At 38.5% G+C, this 16,448-nt stretch overlaps 1 protein-coding gene across 1 annotated transcript; it reads right to left on the reverse strand.

Moving 5' to 3' along the window:
- Nucleotides 1–2,451: 2,451 nt before the first annotated feature.
- serpine2 (serpin peptidase inhibitor, clade E (nexin, plasminogen activator inhibitor type 1), member 2) lies at nucleotides 2,452–13,679 on the reverse strand. Its single transcript, XM_027140963.2, has 9 exons — nucleotides 13,461–13,679; nucleotides 11,317–11,604; nucleotides 10,362–10,586; nucleotides 10,077–10,274; nucleotides 9,408–9,606; nucleotides 9,086–9,183; nucleotides 8,183–8,269; nucleotides 3,803–3,886; nucleotides 2,452–3,644 (listed from the first exon to the last, which is right to left on the reverse strand). The coding sequence occupies exons 1-9, from the start codon at nucleotides 13,462–13,464 to the stop codon at nucleotides 3,607–3,609; spliced, it is 1,221 nt and encodes a 406-aa protein (XP_026996764.1). The 5' UTR covers nucleotides 13,465–13,679; the 3' UTR covers nucleotides 2,452–3,606.
- Nucleotides 13,680–16,448: the final 2,769 nt, after the last annotated feature.

Below are 16,448 nucleotides of genomic sequence, written 5' to 3' on the forward strand. Positions count from 1 at the left end.
TTATTTTTTTCATTATGTATAGATAAAATATATAAAGTTCATAGCTTTAAATTAAATAATTTTCTTTCTTAAATATCTTTCCTGCTACTTTAAAGAAACACAATCATGAAAACATGATTTGTATTTTTTTCCAAGTAGCTTTTAAAAAATAAATATTTTATGAACAATTATTTTAGATTTGATTTATAAAGACCCCATTTAAGTTAACGACAGATATTCATTATCATTATGATGAAAATATGACAGCAACTTACTCACATTGTTATAAAGATATGTAGTGATCGTCACACAGGTACCAATTGGGTGGTATACACAAGACAGTAGAGGCATGGTGGTTTTGGTCCCTCTTCATCTCGGGTGTGTGTGTGTGTCAGATGACCCCTCTGTCCTTTTACCTCAGGGCAACAGCTAAGGAATATCACCTTAACAATAACAAATGATCCAAATGGATCATACAATAAGAAAAATTGTGCATTGGAGGAAGGAAATCAGATGGTTTATCTAAAGTGTTTTGATATTTGGTTTGTGATTACCAACATAAGAAAGACACAATTATAACACACACAAAAAAAGAAAAGAAAGAAGTTAAACACTAAACATGTAATGAAAAAAAATAACATGCCATGGTTACAAAAAGTACTAAACAATGTTAATGACAAATGTAAAGAACAAACACTAAGAAATTATATTTTTGGGGTGTGAAAATTAAAAAATTGTGAAAAGTTTGATCTTCTTTGTTCCAGCCATTGTTACCGCATGTCCAGCAAAATTGCGTGCTGCATCTGTAGGTCAAAGGAATTTATGGTCATCTTAGCCTGGGCCTTAGAATGAAAGTAAAAGGAGCATTTTGGTATTAAAAAAAAAAGGGGGGGATTCTGTTGGACCAATTAAAATGCCCTCTCTTGGGTGCTGGGATCGCCTTTTTTTGGTCAAGCAAGATGTCTGGTAGTTGTCTTAGCCTTCTTCTCTGAAATCACTGGATGTTTGTTTGTGTTAGTCCATTGGCATCCAATCAAATTGTAGCAAACCATTCTCCACTATAGGACCCATCTCATAAACTGGGCCTCCTGGTAACTCATCTTGTCTGTTGGTGCACTACATGCATATGTTCATATTTCAGCAAAGCATGCTGATTTGCATCTAAAAACATCAGTGACACATTGGCCAAAATGCCATTCACCTGATTAATCACATGAAATTGATAGAAATTGAACATCTAGAGTAAATAATAGCACATTAAAGACTTGTAGTATGTTCATTAGGGTCAAATATTTAGAACTTGTTTTGGAGTGGTGTGTGCCACTTTTCAAAAGTTATTATTTCTCAATCGTAGTTTTTACACACTAAAACATGATTGCATCTCTAGACTTCGCCAGCTTATCAGGAGCAACATGCATGTCTGCATGCATGATTAACAGGTTCATTGAAAGTTGCTGAATGGCTACTGACTTAGTCACCCCCTGCAACTATAATTTGATTGGTTTAAAGGCAGTAGCCATGAGACAACAATGCACAATTGTATGTACAAGTCTCTTTTAAAATCCAGAAAAAAAAAGTTGTCTTCACACTTTTGCATGTATGAAGAAATTACACAGAATCAACAATCAAAAAAGTATGCATTCTAAAAAATGTACATTTTACATTTTGGACAGTAACTTGATCTTTGTCTCCAACCAATAAGCAAGTGTAGGGAGTATCTGAATGTAACCTAGTTCCATACTGAAATTTGAAAGCTGTATTTAATTGCAGTTTTAAATATTTTTATATCTTTTAAAGGGGTGGTAATCCAGTAACATCCACATTACTAAAGGGACTTCATTTAAACATTATGTAGTCTGTAACAGGCAATTAATGTAAACAGCAATTGGTGATTCTCAAACTCTGGCAGTCTGATAAAACATTCTAATCTACATTTCTGCTTATAAGTATCATAGCCCTGGCAGAATAGGAATGTTTTTATTTTAGACATCATGAATAAATTTCACATAATAGATAGAGACAAAACTCCAAAATACAAAATGTCCCTTGTTTGTTCTGAATAGTTACACTGCCCTCTGTTCTTCTGAAAACTCCTCCAGGTCCTGCAGATTCTCAGATTTTCCAGTATTTTCTTCTGTCCATTTTTTAAAATTTTGATAAATACAATGATTAAATTCTGTATTAATTTATTCTAGAATTCTGTATTTATTTGTTTATTTATTTATTTATTTTAGGTATTGAAACCTGACCTGGTTTACATATGCAAGTATTTTGTCCAACCCATCCACTAACATCAGACAGTATTACAGCCAGTAGCTCTATGGGATGAAACATAAGTTGATTTTTATCATTCATCTTCAAGAATGCTTTTGGTGGAGGGCGCTGTTGAGCAGCCAACGGAGTAAGACATCTGATTTGAGACTCCTGCAGAGTTTATGGTAATTTTATAACGCAATTTAGATGACCTTTTTGATATATTTACCCCTAGGGTACATTATTAAAGCTTTTTTCACCACTTAGACAATATTATCATGGCTGGTAAAACATGGTTTGCTTTCTTCTTTTTCTTTTTACTTCCTTTCCATTATTGTTATTATTGTTATTGTTGTAATTCTTTTACTTTACTCCTTCTTCATGTAAAACCAAAATGGGATTCTGTATTGTTATTTGACTTTGTTTGTTTGTAATAAAGACCGCAAAAGTATTTCACTTCGATTATGTTTGCCTGCTCTGTTTTGCAGGCAAATTAAAGCATAATTTAAATAAATTCTGAAAAGCACTATTCAGCGTTAAAGTGCTATAACATTTAAAGAAATTAAGTGAACATTAACGGTAGGGTCTCAGAAATTTGATAAATGCTTCTGAAAACTGTTAGGCCACCAAACAAAACAAACGTTCAGCCAATGAGCAGAAAGGGGCGGGTCTTGTCGATATGGGTGGAGAGAGTGTTCAGTGTGCAGGTGCGCATATTCACAGTTTGGAGTTTCCCGAGTCAATAACTCCTGTTACTACACAAAACGCGGTTGTAGCTGCCTCTCTACATTACTACGATAGAAAAGAGGTGTTATTTGTGTAGTAACAGCGTTTAGCTCAGGAGTTATTGACTCAGGAAACTCCAACCTGTGAATATGTGGCCAACTTCCTGCTCCTTCAGTTCTCTCCAGTGCTGGAAAGCTGATCCTATATTAACATGTCCTACTTCTTGCCTTATCGTAAGTCTTTCTTCTCTTTCTTTGTTTTTATCCTCCATGTCGATGTTAAAACCGCTTTCTGCTAATGTCACACACGTGCACTGAACACTTTCTCCGCCCATATCGACAAGACCCGCCCCTTTTTTATATGTGTATAAAATGTATGTGTGTAAAAAAAAAAAAATAATGCTTATTTTTCTTGTCGAGTCTAGTTTTTATGCACAACTAGTTTAGTAAACTATGTTTATTCATGTTTATTACAAGCAGATTATGCTTGCACTACACTGAACATACAGCCATCTATCTAAAATAGAGTAATATAAAGCAAAATAATATTTATGATTAAAGTTTTCTAATAGCAGGGAAATGTTATAACCAAATATAAAGCTGAAGTGAAGTATACGTCAGAGTCTCCATGTTCTTAACCATAGTGTGCTCAAGGCTTGTTTATTTGACCAGCAAAAAGGATGGTTCCTGGAGAAATAATAAAAGATTGTTAACATGCACAAAATGTGACTTCTACTATGTATCAGTTGCTGCTGATTTTTCTGAATGATTGTAAACATAATGTTTAAAAGCATGAGAAATGTCTAAAATAATCAAATAAATGTGTGCTGCCATGTGAAAAATACCTGTAGAATTGTGTTTGATAAGGAACAAAAACGGTCTATCAATAATCACCACTGGAGGAGATGACCTGGCCATCAAAATTGCAGCTGCAGGATAAAGAAAGAAAGATGGATCAGAAAACATTTACTAGTTACATCGAACCATAACCCAAATCCTAACCCTTACTTTTGTGTTTTGTTTTACTTTTTTAAATAATATTGAAGGCCAAATCTGCGTTAATTTCAAGAGTCAAGTCAAGAAGCTTTTTATTGTCATTTCAACCATATATAGCTGTTGCAGTACACAGTGAAATGAGACAACGTTTCTCCAGGATCAAGGTGCTACATAAAACAAAGACAGGGCTAAGGACATGTAAGTAGTCTTAGCCACATAAAGTGCAACTGTGCAACCTGGTGCAAACAGTGCAGGACAAGACAAGCAAGACAGTGCAGGACAAAAGACAGTGCAGGACAAAAAACAGTGCAGACATTAAGTTACAAGACAATACAAAAAGTACAAAAAATGCAATACACAAAAGACAATACACAGTAACAGAAACAGCGCCGACCGACCAGTGTAAATACTGGATGTTCAAACAGTATTTTGTGCAGTAAAAGAATGAACAGCAGCAGGTTCTTAGCAGCAGGTCCTTTGGATTATATATGGAGTTGTGCAAAAAACAGCAGATGACTGAGATATTGTCCAATATGTGCAAAAACAGCAGAAAAGTGTGCAAAACAGTGTGTGTGTTTTGTGAGGGTCTGTGCAGTCCATACAGATGATGTGTGTGTATGTTGTGCTCAGTATAGTACAGTTCGGTTATTGAGAAGTCTGATGGCTTGTGGGAAGAAACTGTTACGCAGTCTGGTCGTGAGGGCCCGAATGCTTCGGTACCTTTTTCCAGACGGCAGGAGGGTGAAGAGTGTGTGTGAGGGGTGTGTGGGGTCATCCACAATGCTGTTGCCTTTGCGGACGCAGCGTGTGGTGTAAGTGTCCATGATAGAGGGAAGAGAGACCCCAATGATCTTCTCCGCTGTCCTCACTATCCGCTGCAGGGTTTTGCGATCCGAGATCGTACAGTTCCCAAACCAGACAGTGATGCAGCTGCTCAGGATGCTCTCAATGGTCCCTCTGTAGAACATGGTCAGGGTTGGGGGAGGGAGATGTGCCTTTCTCAGCCTTCGGAGGAAGTAGAGACGCTGCTGGGCTTTCTTGGTGATGGCGCTGGTGTTGAGTGACCAGGTGAGGTTCTCCGCTAGATGAACACCCAGAAATTTGGTGCTCTTGACGATCTCTACAGATGATCCGTCGATGTTCAGCGGAGAGTGGTCGCTCTGTGCTCTCCTGAAGTCCACAACCATCTCTTTAGTTTTGTCCACATTCAGAGAAAGGTTGTTGGCTCTACACCAGGCAGTTAGTTGTTGCACCTCCTCCCTGTATGCTGACTCGTCGTTCTTGTTGATGAGACCCACCACGGTCGTGTCATCGGCGAACTTAATAATATGATTCGATCTGTGCATTGCTGCACAGTCGTGAGTCAGCAGAGTGAACAGCAGTGGACTGAGCACGCAGCCTTGAGGAGCTCCAGTGTTCAGTGTGGTGGTGCTGGAGATGCTGTTCCCGATCCGGACTGACTGAGGTCTCCCAGTCAGGAAGTCCAGGATCCAGTTGCAGAGGGAGGTGTTTAGTCCCAGCAGGCTCAGCTTCCCAATCAGGTGCTGAGGGATGATTGTATTGAATGCTGAACTAAAGTCTATGAACAGCATTCGTACATAAGTGTCCTTATTGTCCAGATGGGTGAGGGCTAAGTGGAGGGCTGTGGTAATGGCATCGTCTGTGGAGCGGTTTGGACGATACGCGAACTGTAGGGGGTCAAGTGAGGGTGGTAGCTGGGTCTTGATGTGCCTCATGACGAGCTTCTCGAAGCACTTCATAACTATGGGTGTGAGTGCAACGGGACGATAGTCATTGAGGCAAGACACTGTAGACTTCTTTGGGACAGGAACGATGGTGGTAGTTTTGAGGCACGTAGGAACAACAGCGCTGCTCAGGGAAATGTTGAAGATGTCCGTAAAGACATCCGCTAGCTGTTCCGCACATTCTCTGAGCACCCTGCCAGGAATGTTGTCTGGTCCAGCAGCCTTCCGTGGGTTAACTCTGCATAGAGATCTCCTCACGTCGGCCGTGGATAGACAGAGTACCTGGTCGTCGGGACGAGGGATGGTCTTCCTTGGCGTAACGTTGTTCTGTACCTCGAACCGAGCGTAGAACTCGTTCAACGCGTCTGGGAGGGAGGCGTCGCTATCACAAGCAGGTGAAGCTGTCTTGTAGTTTGTGATCGCCTGTATGCCCTGCCACATGCGCCGGGTGTCTCCGCTGTCCTGGAAGTGGCTGTGGATTGTCTGGGCATGTGCACGCTTTGCCTCTCTGATGGCTCGGGACAGTTTGGCCCTTGCTGTTCTTAGGGCCACCCTGTCCCCTGTTCTGAAGGCTAGGTCCCTAGACCTCAGCAGAGCACGCACATTAGCATTCATCCACGGCTTCTGGTTGGGGCGTGTAGTGATGGTCTTGGAAACGGTCACGTCATCAATGCACTTGCCGATGTAACTGGTCACTGCTGACGTGTACTCCTCCAAGTTGACGGAGTCGCCGTTGGTTGCAGCCTCCCTGAAGATATTCCAGTCAGTGCACTCAAAGCAGTCCTGAAGAGCAGAAGTGGCTCCTGCTGGCCAGGTTTTCACCTGCTTCAGAACCGGTTTTGAGCGTCTGACGAGTGGTCTGTATGCTGGAATTAGCATAACAGTGATGTGGTCTGAGTAGCCGAGGTGGGGGCGGGGCTCCGCACGGTACGCGCCGGGAATGTTTGTGTAAACAAGATCCAGCGTGTTTTCACCTCTCGTAGCAAAGTCCACATGCTGATGGAATTTAGGGAGCACTGACTTAAGATTTGCATGGTTGAAATCTCCGGCGATGATAAAAAGTCCGTCGGGGTGAACATTCTGTAGGTCGCTAATAGCTCCGTATAGCTCACTTAGCGCCTCTTTAGCATTAGCGCTAGGAGGAATGTAAACTCCGACAATGTAAACAGTAGTAAATTCCCGTGGTAAATAAAATGGTCTGCATCTAACAGTCACAAACTCTACTGACGATGAGCAGTAAGTAGAAACAAGCACAGAGTTCTTGCACCATTCCGTGTTGATATAAACACACACACCACCACCGCGAGTCTTACCGCAAAGAGCTGCATTTCTGTCGGCTCTAAATGAAGTTAGCCCGTCCAGCTGAATGGCGGCGTCCGGAACTCTGTCGCTGAGCCACGTCTCCGTGAAAACAAACACACAGCAGTTTCTAACCTCTCTCCGTGTAGAGCGTTCGAGTCGGATGTAGTCCAGTTTATTGTCCAGGGAGCAAACGTTGGATAGTAGAATGGATGGGAGAGCCGGCCGGCTAGGGTTTGTTTTTAGCCTAGCACGGACGCCCGCTCGCTTACCACGCTTCCGCTTCCTCGCGAACCGCTTTCGGCGTCCCCTCCCCTGGTCTCTGGTATCAGGCGACACCGGGGACTGGAGGCCTGGTCTCCGCAGCAAGCCGAGGTCACGAAGCCTAACCAGTACATCATCGTGCAGGTTGGTTGTTACACGATTTCTGTACTTTATTAGGTCCTGGTGTTTGTATACATGTTTGTATACATGAACACCGCTGTCTCTGGCATCCATGTAGAAGCAATGGTCGGGCTCAGAACCGTAAATAAAAACTTAAAAACGTAATTAGCACCGTATTGAATCCGGAGAGGCCGCTGCGTGCTACTGCCGCGCCGCCATCTTGGATCAGATCTTTCAGATTTTTATATTTAATATAACATAATCTCTTCGCTGTGGACAAAAAGGCAGTGGGCCAAACCAGCGATAAATTGTGTCTAATGACCCCACTGACCATGCTTGATATGAACTGGAAAAGAGACTGTGCCCCAGACCTCCTCACTCACTATGTATCCTAATATACTTAAGATGTCAGTGCCTGTCTCTTGTGGTTATATTAAAAATCCTTACTGCAATGTTTCATGTTGTCCAGAAATTTTTGGTTATTTAGTGTGGGTCAGCATCCAGATAATCAGATCTGGATCCCTACCTGCCTAGATCTCACTTGGTAAGCATTTGTAGCCTACAGCCTATATGTGATTTGTGTACACCACGTGTGATTTAAATGTACTTAATTTACACAATTGCCTGCTAAACTTCTTAACAGATTTGTTGGCAGATTCAAAAAGACATGCTAGCTATGTACACTCACCAGACACACCAATACTCCACTATATGACTGGACAAAGTATCAAATCACATTTAGTTTAGTCACTTTATACTTCATATGACATTGCATGCTGTAAAATGTTACCACACACTTACTAGTTGCAGCAGTTGCTTTAGTTCCATACTCATTAACCTCTATCTTGATTTTTTGTAGCGCACTGGAAAGATGAATGGGTTCTGAACCTGAGAAAAACATCATTTAACAGCTAGTGTGAACTACAATTAATTAATATTATATGCACAATATTCATGTATTATGGTGTCATAACACCTATTCACCATTTCACTAACTACAAATCTACCATAGTAAAAAAAAACCTAATGAACAAATTAAAATATCAAGTCGGTTCAGGAGGATTTCATTGTCATTTCAAACACCTATAGCTGATGTAGTAGTGTAAATAAAACCACAAAAGTCCAAGTCCCTCAAGGGTTGGACAAAATAACGTGAACACAAATTTTTATAGGGCTTAATATTTGTGTAGGTAATGATATTATATCATTATATTATAAATATTTATTTATTTAAAAAATTTCCACCACAGTTATTTATGCAGTGTTCTCTTCTTGATCAACATAAGAAACAAAATCTTAAAAACTAAATACACTCTGGATAAACACAGGGTATAAATACATATAGCAGATATATATAGTCCGGGACCAATTATACAAGACTAGATATAGTCATAATAATGTTATGTAATTAAACTGTCATGCACCATTTTGTGAATGGAGAGAGCAACCGAGGAAGATTAGTGGTTGGAATCATGCACCTGTTCCTAATTGTACTACTGATTTTTCCTCTGTTGCAGTAAGCGGGTCGGCAAAGATCAAATAAAATAAAAATGGGTGGGAAGTGGAAAACCGAGAGAGGATTTACATCGTGACGCTGAAAACATGAGTCTCTAATGCCTCACATTTCCTCTTTCCTGAAATGTCTGAGCTGTCTACACTAACATTCCAGAAAAAAACAAAACATTTAGTAAACTTTGTACTCACTGATGTGTCTCAAGTCAGCTTTTCCCTTATTAAAAATGTCTGTTATACCAAGAGCACACAAAGGCCTCTTCAGATCCATCCTCATCTCTGCTGTGAACCTATCGACATGCAGAGAGAATAAAAGACAGAGACCACCACAGAGAGTGAAATAAACATAAAAAGAAAGATACAGGTGAAAAATAAATGGAAATAGATTGTTTTTACTTTTTCAGATTTTGTATGTAGTTTATAAGAGCATTGAATAGTGCCATGGTCGTCTTGTGCTACACTTAATATTCCTGAATGCAACAAAATTTCAAAAATATTATTTTGCATTTCTCACTTTGGCAACAAGAGACGGATCTTTCCATGATGCATCAGTTTGGTCCAACCATGCACTGTTTCTGTGGTGAGATGAGGTAAGATCATTGACAATGGTGTCACCCTTTCTGAAGGAAATGCAATAAGCATGCTTGTGTGATTGCCATGATAGGGTAACTCTATAACCCTATATTTCACACCATCAGGAGTATTTGCCCAACCTATGTGAAAAGAACAGGGTATAATTACCAAAGTAGAAAATGATTCAAAAAACAAACAGTAAAATTATTATCTGAAGATTTTTTTAAATGAACTATGCATGGTGAATTCAACAAAATTAATAAATGACTAAAATCTACTAAAATAAATCTGGGTTGATTTGTATTAAAAGATACTAGTACATTTCAAACAATGTGAAAACAGTTATTTAAGTTGATAAATTCAAATATAATTTGATTAAAACAGTGCTCCTGCTGTTTATGTACTAGCATTGTCGTCACAGCTACTTGGTCCCAATTTTGAGCCTGACCATGTATTATTATTTATATACATTTTCATGTTCATGTTATGCTCACTTGTTAGCACATGCAGCACAGGTTTGCTTTTTTTAAATAGCTATTGTCAATCTTAATAAAATCTTGTTTGAAAGTGTCAAACGAATATACTAAACTAAAATAATAAATAGTCTCACCGATTTTAAAGACAGATAGTTGGGACATCATTGGCACATTGTAAGACTTCCCATCTCCACCTGTAAAGGTACTAATCTTGGTGCTCTGTACTGGGAAGCGGGACTTCCACATTCCTTTAAAGTAGATTGAGTTTACTACCACTAGTCGTGTCAGGGATGGGTCCAACATATCTGGTTTCAAAAGACTGCGGATGTGGCCTGATGGGAATGAGAAAACAGATGACACCATTATTTTTAATTAGATAATAGCATTGTGGTTAAATGTCTTTCAGCAGTGTTTCATACCCATTGTGCGATTTTTGATCCACCCATTGATGTAATCTGCAGACTGCTGAGGGTTGTTGTAGTTAAGTGCATGGCTATCACACAAGAAATTGTCCCTATTGGTATTCAGGAAATTGTTGTAAATGTTAAAGCCTTCCTGTGGAAAGAGTGCATTGGCGATTATGAAGTTTTTGTGGGCCTTGGATGTTAGCATCTTATGCAGATTCCGTAGCATCTTGTAGGGACCTGAGGAAGAGCACAGGTTTTTAGTTCAATTGTCAGTTACAATTATGATTTATCTGATCTGCCACCCGCTGCTCCCATCTGCATGAAAACTCCTTTGTGGGAAGACACTGACAGAGACATGACTGTGCAGAACATCTCATTTTATATGAGGCAGGATAAACATTTTACTGAGGTAAGGCAGGTGCCGAGGCTCACTGGTTAATTATATGCAGCATTAAAAACAATGATGACACATTTTGCCATAATTTGTGAATGCTAAGCTTGGGATTGCTTTGACATTCAAGTTGCTCTGTTAATTTTATTCTGCTTAAAAAAACACAAAGAACTTGACATGGTAACACTAATACACGTGAACACTAAACTACTGGGGGAAATTGTTAAAAATGTGAAATACAGCATTACAGTGTAAAGCTAATTACAGCGCTGATTAAAAATCATGTTGTTCTAAGACATTAGCTAATCCTGATTTCATGCTTACAGTTTGAATTAAACCTGGAACACAAAAATGAAAAAAAAACATTACTACATTTTATGTAGCCTGACAAAAACTTTACTGGGTAAAGCCTCTGGGTGTTGAGCCTCTCATAACTTAAAGTTCTAGAAACAGCCCTGCTTATGCATATTGCACATTCTGATTTGTACATGGGTTCACTAACATCACCTACTTTATACAAAAACATAAAAAAAATTAAAATAAACTGAAGCTTTAAAAGAAAACCAATCCTCTCACCTTTTTTGTTATATCGGAGACCTGAAAGGAGCTGTTGCTTGGTATTTCCATGAGTGCCTGGTAACAGTATCCCCAAAATGGTGGCTACTCCATGAGGGGAGACAACTACATTTTCATGTGGCTTCTGCTGGACCGTTTGAAGGAAAACCTGCAAGCCCAAGTCTGAGCCTAGCTTTCCATATGATGGAGGCACTGCCACAGCTCCAATCAACACAGGAAATTCAAGCAACACCGGCATACATAATGTAAACATGCACAATTTGGCCAGGGAAGATTTCCTCAGAGACCCTGTGAGAGAGGGAGAAAGGAGGGGGGAGGACTTGTAATTTATTATTTATAATCCAATTATTATTTTTTCCCTAAGATTATAATATATGACAATAATCAATAGTATTAAAGAAATAAAGGATCTGCTCATGGTCTTGAACGCCACATCAGTTTTTTTCATTATTCCATAAAGTCTTTCTATTCATTTTTCATTTACATTTTGTTAATTGATATATTCATGTAAAAATTTATTTATCCAGGTCCTTTTTTTTTTAATCATAAACAACTTCAAGGCCCTCCGAGGTGTCATTTTTTTTTTAATTCTAAAATATTCTGGGTTACACAAATGATTAAAAAATACTTATCTTGGTATCTTAATTTCTGAGTTACTCAATACATTAACAACATGAGTCCTTTTTGTGCTGAAGCAAGCTAGTGAGTTTTAGTTGTGCTCGGATTAACATTAGGATTGATGATCAATGCCAAATTAACATGAACATTTTTATGCAAAAAAAATGTATGGCTGAAACCCCTTGATGATGAGCGAGATCAGAAGAGAATGTCTGACTTGACATGGTGAGCAGAATGCACAAAACAAACCCTAACCCTAGGTTGATGAGCTACAACTGCAGAAGGTCACATCAAGATGTGTGCATGCTGAGATGCTTTTCTCTACTTGTACAATGTACAGTCATTGATTTGTCATTTATATTTCCATTTGAAGCAAAAATGCAGGGTAATTGTTTCCTTTGTATATATTGCTGATGAAATGTATAGCTATATTATCTGTTCAAGTTTATATAAATGTTCCGAAGCTGATTTGACGGTGCTTCTCATTGCAAACTGGTCTATCACCTGACCTGAATCCAACTCGACGTTTAGCTGCTATTATAGTAAGTGTTCATTCCTGTATTTCTTCCCATGCAATAGAGGTTGAAATATGATTAAAATGACAGTAAAGGTTTCTTGACTTGATTGATCTGCAGTAAAGGCTTGCCAGGTCATCACAAGTGAATAAAAGTCCAGTGTCTTGTGGTGATTATGGTTTCCAGAATTCATTGACTGCAAATGATTCCCAAAGTACTAAAATGACCAATTGTTAGTTGTCCAGTTACATTTGTTCCCTTAAAGGTAGGATAACGTTAATAAATGCTGTGGGAAAAATGCTATTGGAAAAACGTTACCTAAGAGAGAGACTTGCTAAGTTTTTCATGTAATTATATCTCACTTTATGAGGTTTACACGTTCCCTTGTGAAAGGGCTCAAAAGGTGTACAATTGTTTTTATGGTGTATAATAGTATTAGTTATAGTTTTAATAATAATAGTTAATTCATAAGTTTTAATGGTGTATAAGTTGTCCTGTTTGGGTTAATGACATGCATGACTGTGACTAGTTATAATGACACAATAGTTTTTGGACAGATTTTTGTTATCTACAACATAGCTTTCAGTATAGTGGCCTTAGGAAGATCTGATGAGAACTGAACAATGGAGCAGAACATTTAAGCCAATACAATTCAGCTGTCTAATAAAAACAGTATACATTTTGATCGACAGCCCTAACACACATCCACGGGATTTTCCTACAGCCAAATCTCAAAATTCTCTGACGTTCTGTTCACATGTTAACGATACAAAATCTCGTCACTGTGTACTTTATAAACACGTTTTTGGATAAAATTATTATTGGCATGTTGGCTTCTCTTTGTGCCGAAAGAAAAATCATTGTTGTTGTTTTTTTTTAATTCAACGCCATGTCTTTCAGCTACAGTACAATAATCTCACAAAACAACTGCAAATCTCAGGGAATAACCGCGATGTTGGACCTTTAACAACCTCCGAGGTCCAATAAAGGACAAAGAACAGTAAAACTCACCCATTGCGTCTGTCACAGGGAAACAAACACAGTTTAGTTTTCATACGAAGGCGCTGAGGTAAAGTTTCCGCTCGGCGTTGTTTTCACCCTTGAGGCCGTTTTTTCGCTCTTAAGTCGTTTTCGTGCTAAACAAAGATAAAGAGCGTGAAAACGGCTGTTTGTGGTGTTGATGGCTGATGTGGCGCTTTATTACCGACGTCTTTAAAAAGACAGTACAGTGTGTAAAGAAGTTTATAATCCACAGATTTGGCAACATTCACGGTCTCTGTTCATATTATTTTCTTTTCTTGTTCTGCAATTATTATTATTATTATTATTATTATTATTATTATTATTTGTATTTTTTTGCATAGCGTTTTTTAAAAATAGAGAAATCTATTTTAATGTATAATCTCGTTGTTACATTAAAATAATACGTTATTTCGAGAAAATTAATTACTACATAAAAGTATAACATCGGGTTTATGAGACAATAAAACGCCTCGATATAACATTATGGGATTATCGCCATAATACGTGGGAATAGCTTTAGGTCTTGTAGTTCTGACCTTACGCCTGTAGATGGTGCACTAACACAGGGTTCAATTCTTACCCTTAAAGGTGAGGTGCACGTTGTTTGAGAAATGTTTCAGAAAACTGAGTCAGGCCGACAAGCAAAACAAACGTGTAGCCCAAGGGGCGGTTCTAGCCCTTTATTAGGGTGGCTTCAGCCCCTTGTCTGTGATCTCAGCCACCCTAAAACTAAAAGTATCATCATTTTTACTTCCATAAATAAACAATAAAACTGAAGTTAAAATGCAGGACGTGTCGTCGATGAGAAAAAAATTTCAGTTTGATCCAAGAGCGATTTTTTTACTTTGCTTTTACGCACGTGCTTTGTAGTCTTTCAAAAGTGCGACTGCTTTATTTGAATGGAGAAGCTCAGGCATGCGCTACACTATTCTTATTACCAGAGTTGTAGCACAAACAAAATGCAAACAATCCATTCAATACTAAATAAAAATAATATTTATTGATTTGGTCTTTGTCTTGTGAATATTTTTTTTTTTGCATTCATTGGACACAGTTTGTAGAGAATGCACACACACATGAACTGATCTGATTCAAGACTGACATCATTACATCATGCATAAAATTTTGGTGTCCACTTTTTCCATTTTAAATACTGCAATAACTTTTGGCTTACTATGTAGTCATATACTATATAATATAATACTCTTCTTGTTTTAAGATGAAATCCTACATCTGCCCCTGGTGTAGCCAATGAGAAGAAAGGGCCGTGTCTTGTCGATATGCTGCGGGAGAGAGTGTTCAGTGCACGTGTGTGACATTAGCAGAAAGCGATTGAAACATTGACAAGGAGGATAAAAACATTAAGTGAAAAGGGCTTATAATAAGGAAAGAAGTAGGACCCGTGTTAATATAGGATCAGCTTCCCTGCGCTGGAGAGAACTGAACGTCTTCCACGTGAAACGGAGCTAAACCTTTCACGGTACAACACACAGTACTACAAAAACACATTTGTATTAAGTCAAGTCAACTCAAGTCACTTTTATTGTCACATCACCACAGCACATGTGCCTTGGTGAGTGAAATTCTTAGGAGCAAACTCCAGAAATTGCAGTCATACAGATAAAGATGTAGATAGAGTTGACATGTGAAATGTACTCAATTTGCTCATACATATAGTCAGTGCAATATGTGTGTACAATATGTACAATTAACAAACAGATAATGGAATCAGCAAATGAACATGTGCAGTATGCTCATATGTGTCAGTACACACAGTGTACTATTGGGCCTCCTTACAGTAGCACTACACATTATATGCAATATGTACTTATACAGTAATGTGTGTAAATGTATGTAAATATACTATATATAAAATACTCACCTAAAAACAGATTGTACATTAATACAATCAGTAATTGTACAGTAATACCATAGTATTACTCATTTGAGTTCATTTACTGATAAAAATATCCCCTTGGCCAGCCGCCCCAACAGGTTCCGCCATAATAGTTGCCTGGGTTACGTATGTATGTGTGGGCAGAGCTATCAAAACGGGGTGACACCCATTTGGGTTAGGGGCGTGTTTGTTTTGGTGATTTCAGATGTCAACATTGGCTTTCAAACATCGTGCACCGCACCTTTAAGTGATATTTTTCCTACGGCTTGTTTCATATACCTATGAAACACTGTAGGACCTATAATATAAACAAATGAACAGTCAAATTGTATCTAGCATTTATTTTCTATATTTCATAGCTGTTAAAATGTTAATTAAAAATGAAAGCTGGATGTAAAAAAGTGTTTGTGGTAAAGCAGTCACCAGTACATTAACTTACAACTGAGAGAATGAGAGTTAAGGGCTTTTCTCAAGGGATCACCAGTGGCAACGTGGTGGTCCAGGGATTCAAATAGACAACCTTCCAAGCAGTGAGTCAACAACTTCCCACCACTAGCTACCACTTTCTGGTTTGCATGTGTAATGATGGCTATAAAGAAATTCACATTATTTATGAACTTGCTGATGTAGCCAGTCACTGATTCCTATAACTCTGTGTCTCTGAACATATTCTAGTTGTGCATGTAAATGGTGACTTATCCACCAAAGTAACGTTTGTTGGTCTGCATTGTTCTGTTTTAGGCACACTGCTTTTTGCTTATATGCTACTTCTGGGTGAAATGATTTATAAACATGTTATTAACTTTCACTGTTATGGTGAGGATACAAAGTTCTGTGTCTCAGTTAAGCCAGATAAGTTGCATCATCTTAAGATTGAAAAATGTTTGTGACTGGTGTCACAGTCAGTGGATATATATATATTAGCTTTATCCTTATTAATTCTGACAGTCAGATGTGCTTGTATTAGGATCACATGAAGCCAGAATTAAACTTTCTGATTACAGAGTGACTCTGGATGGTCTTTTTTGTAATAGCCTACAGTTTACCATTGGCTTACTGTGGATGTTAACATACAGACA

The sequence above is a fragment of the Tachysurus fulvidraco genome, chromosome 11 (assembly GCF_022655615.1).
Source record: "Tachysurus fulvidraco isolate hzauxx_2018 chromosome 11, HZAU_PFXX_2.0, whole genome shotgun sequence".
Classification (NCBI taxonomy): Eukaryota; Metazoa; Chordata; class Actinopteri; order Siluriformes; family Bagridae; genus Tachysurus; species Tachysurus fulvidraco.

Excerpts from the sequence above, each read along its gene's own strand:
- serpine2 (XM_027140963.2), bottom strand. Across the intron at positions 9,607-10,076 it reads ACTATCTGTCTTTAAAATCG|GTTGGGCAAATACTCCTGAT; the intron begins GTGAGACTATTT and ends CTTTTCACATAG. Across the intron at positions 8,270-9,085 it reads AGCTGACTTGAGACACATCA|GTTCAGAACCCATTCATCTT; the intron begins GTGAGTACAAAG and ends TGTTTTTCTCAG.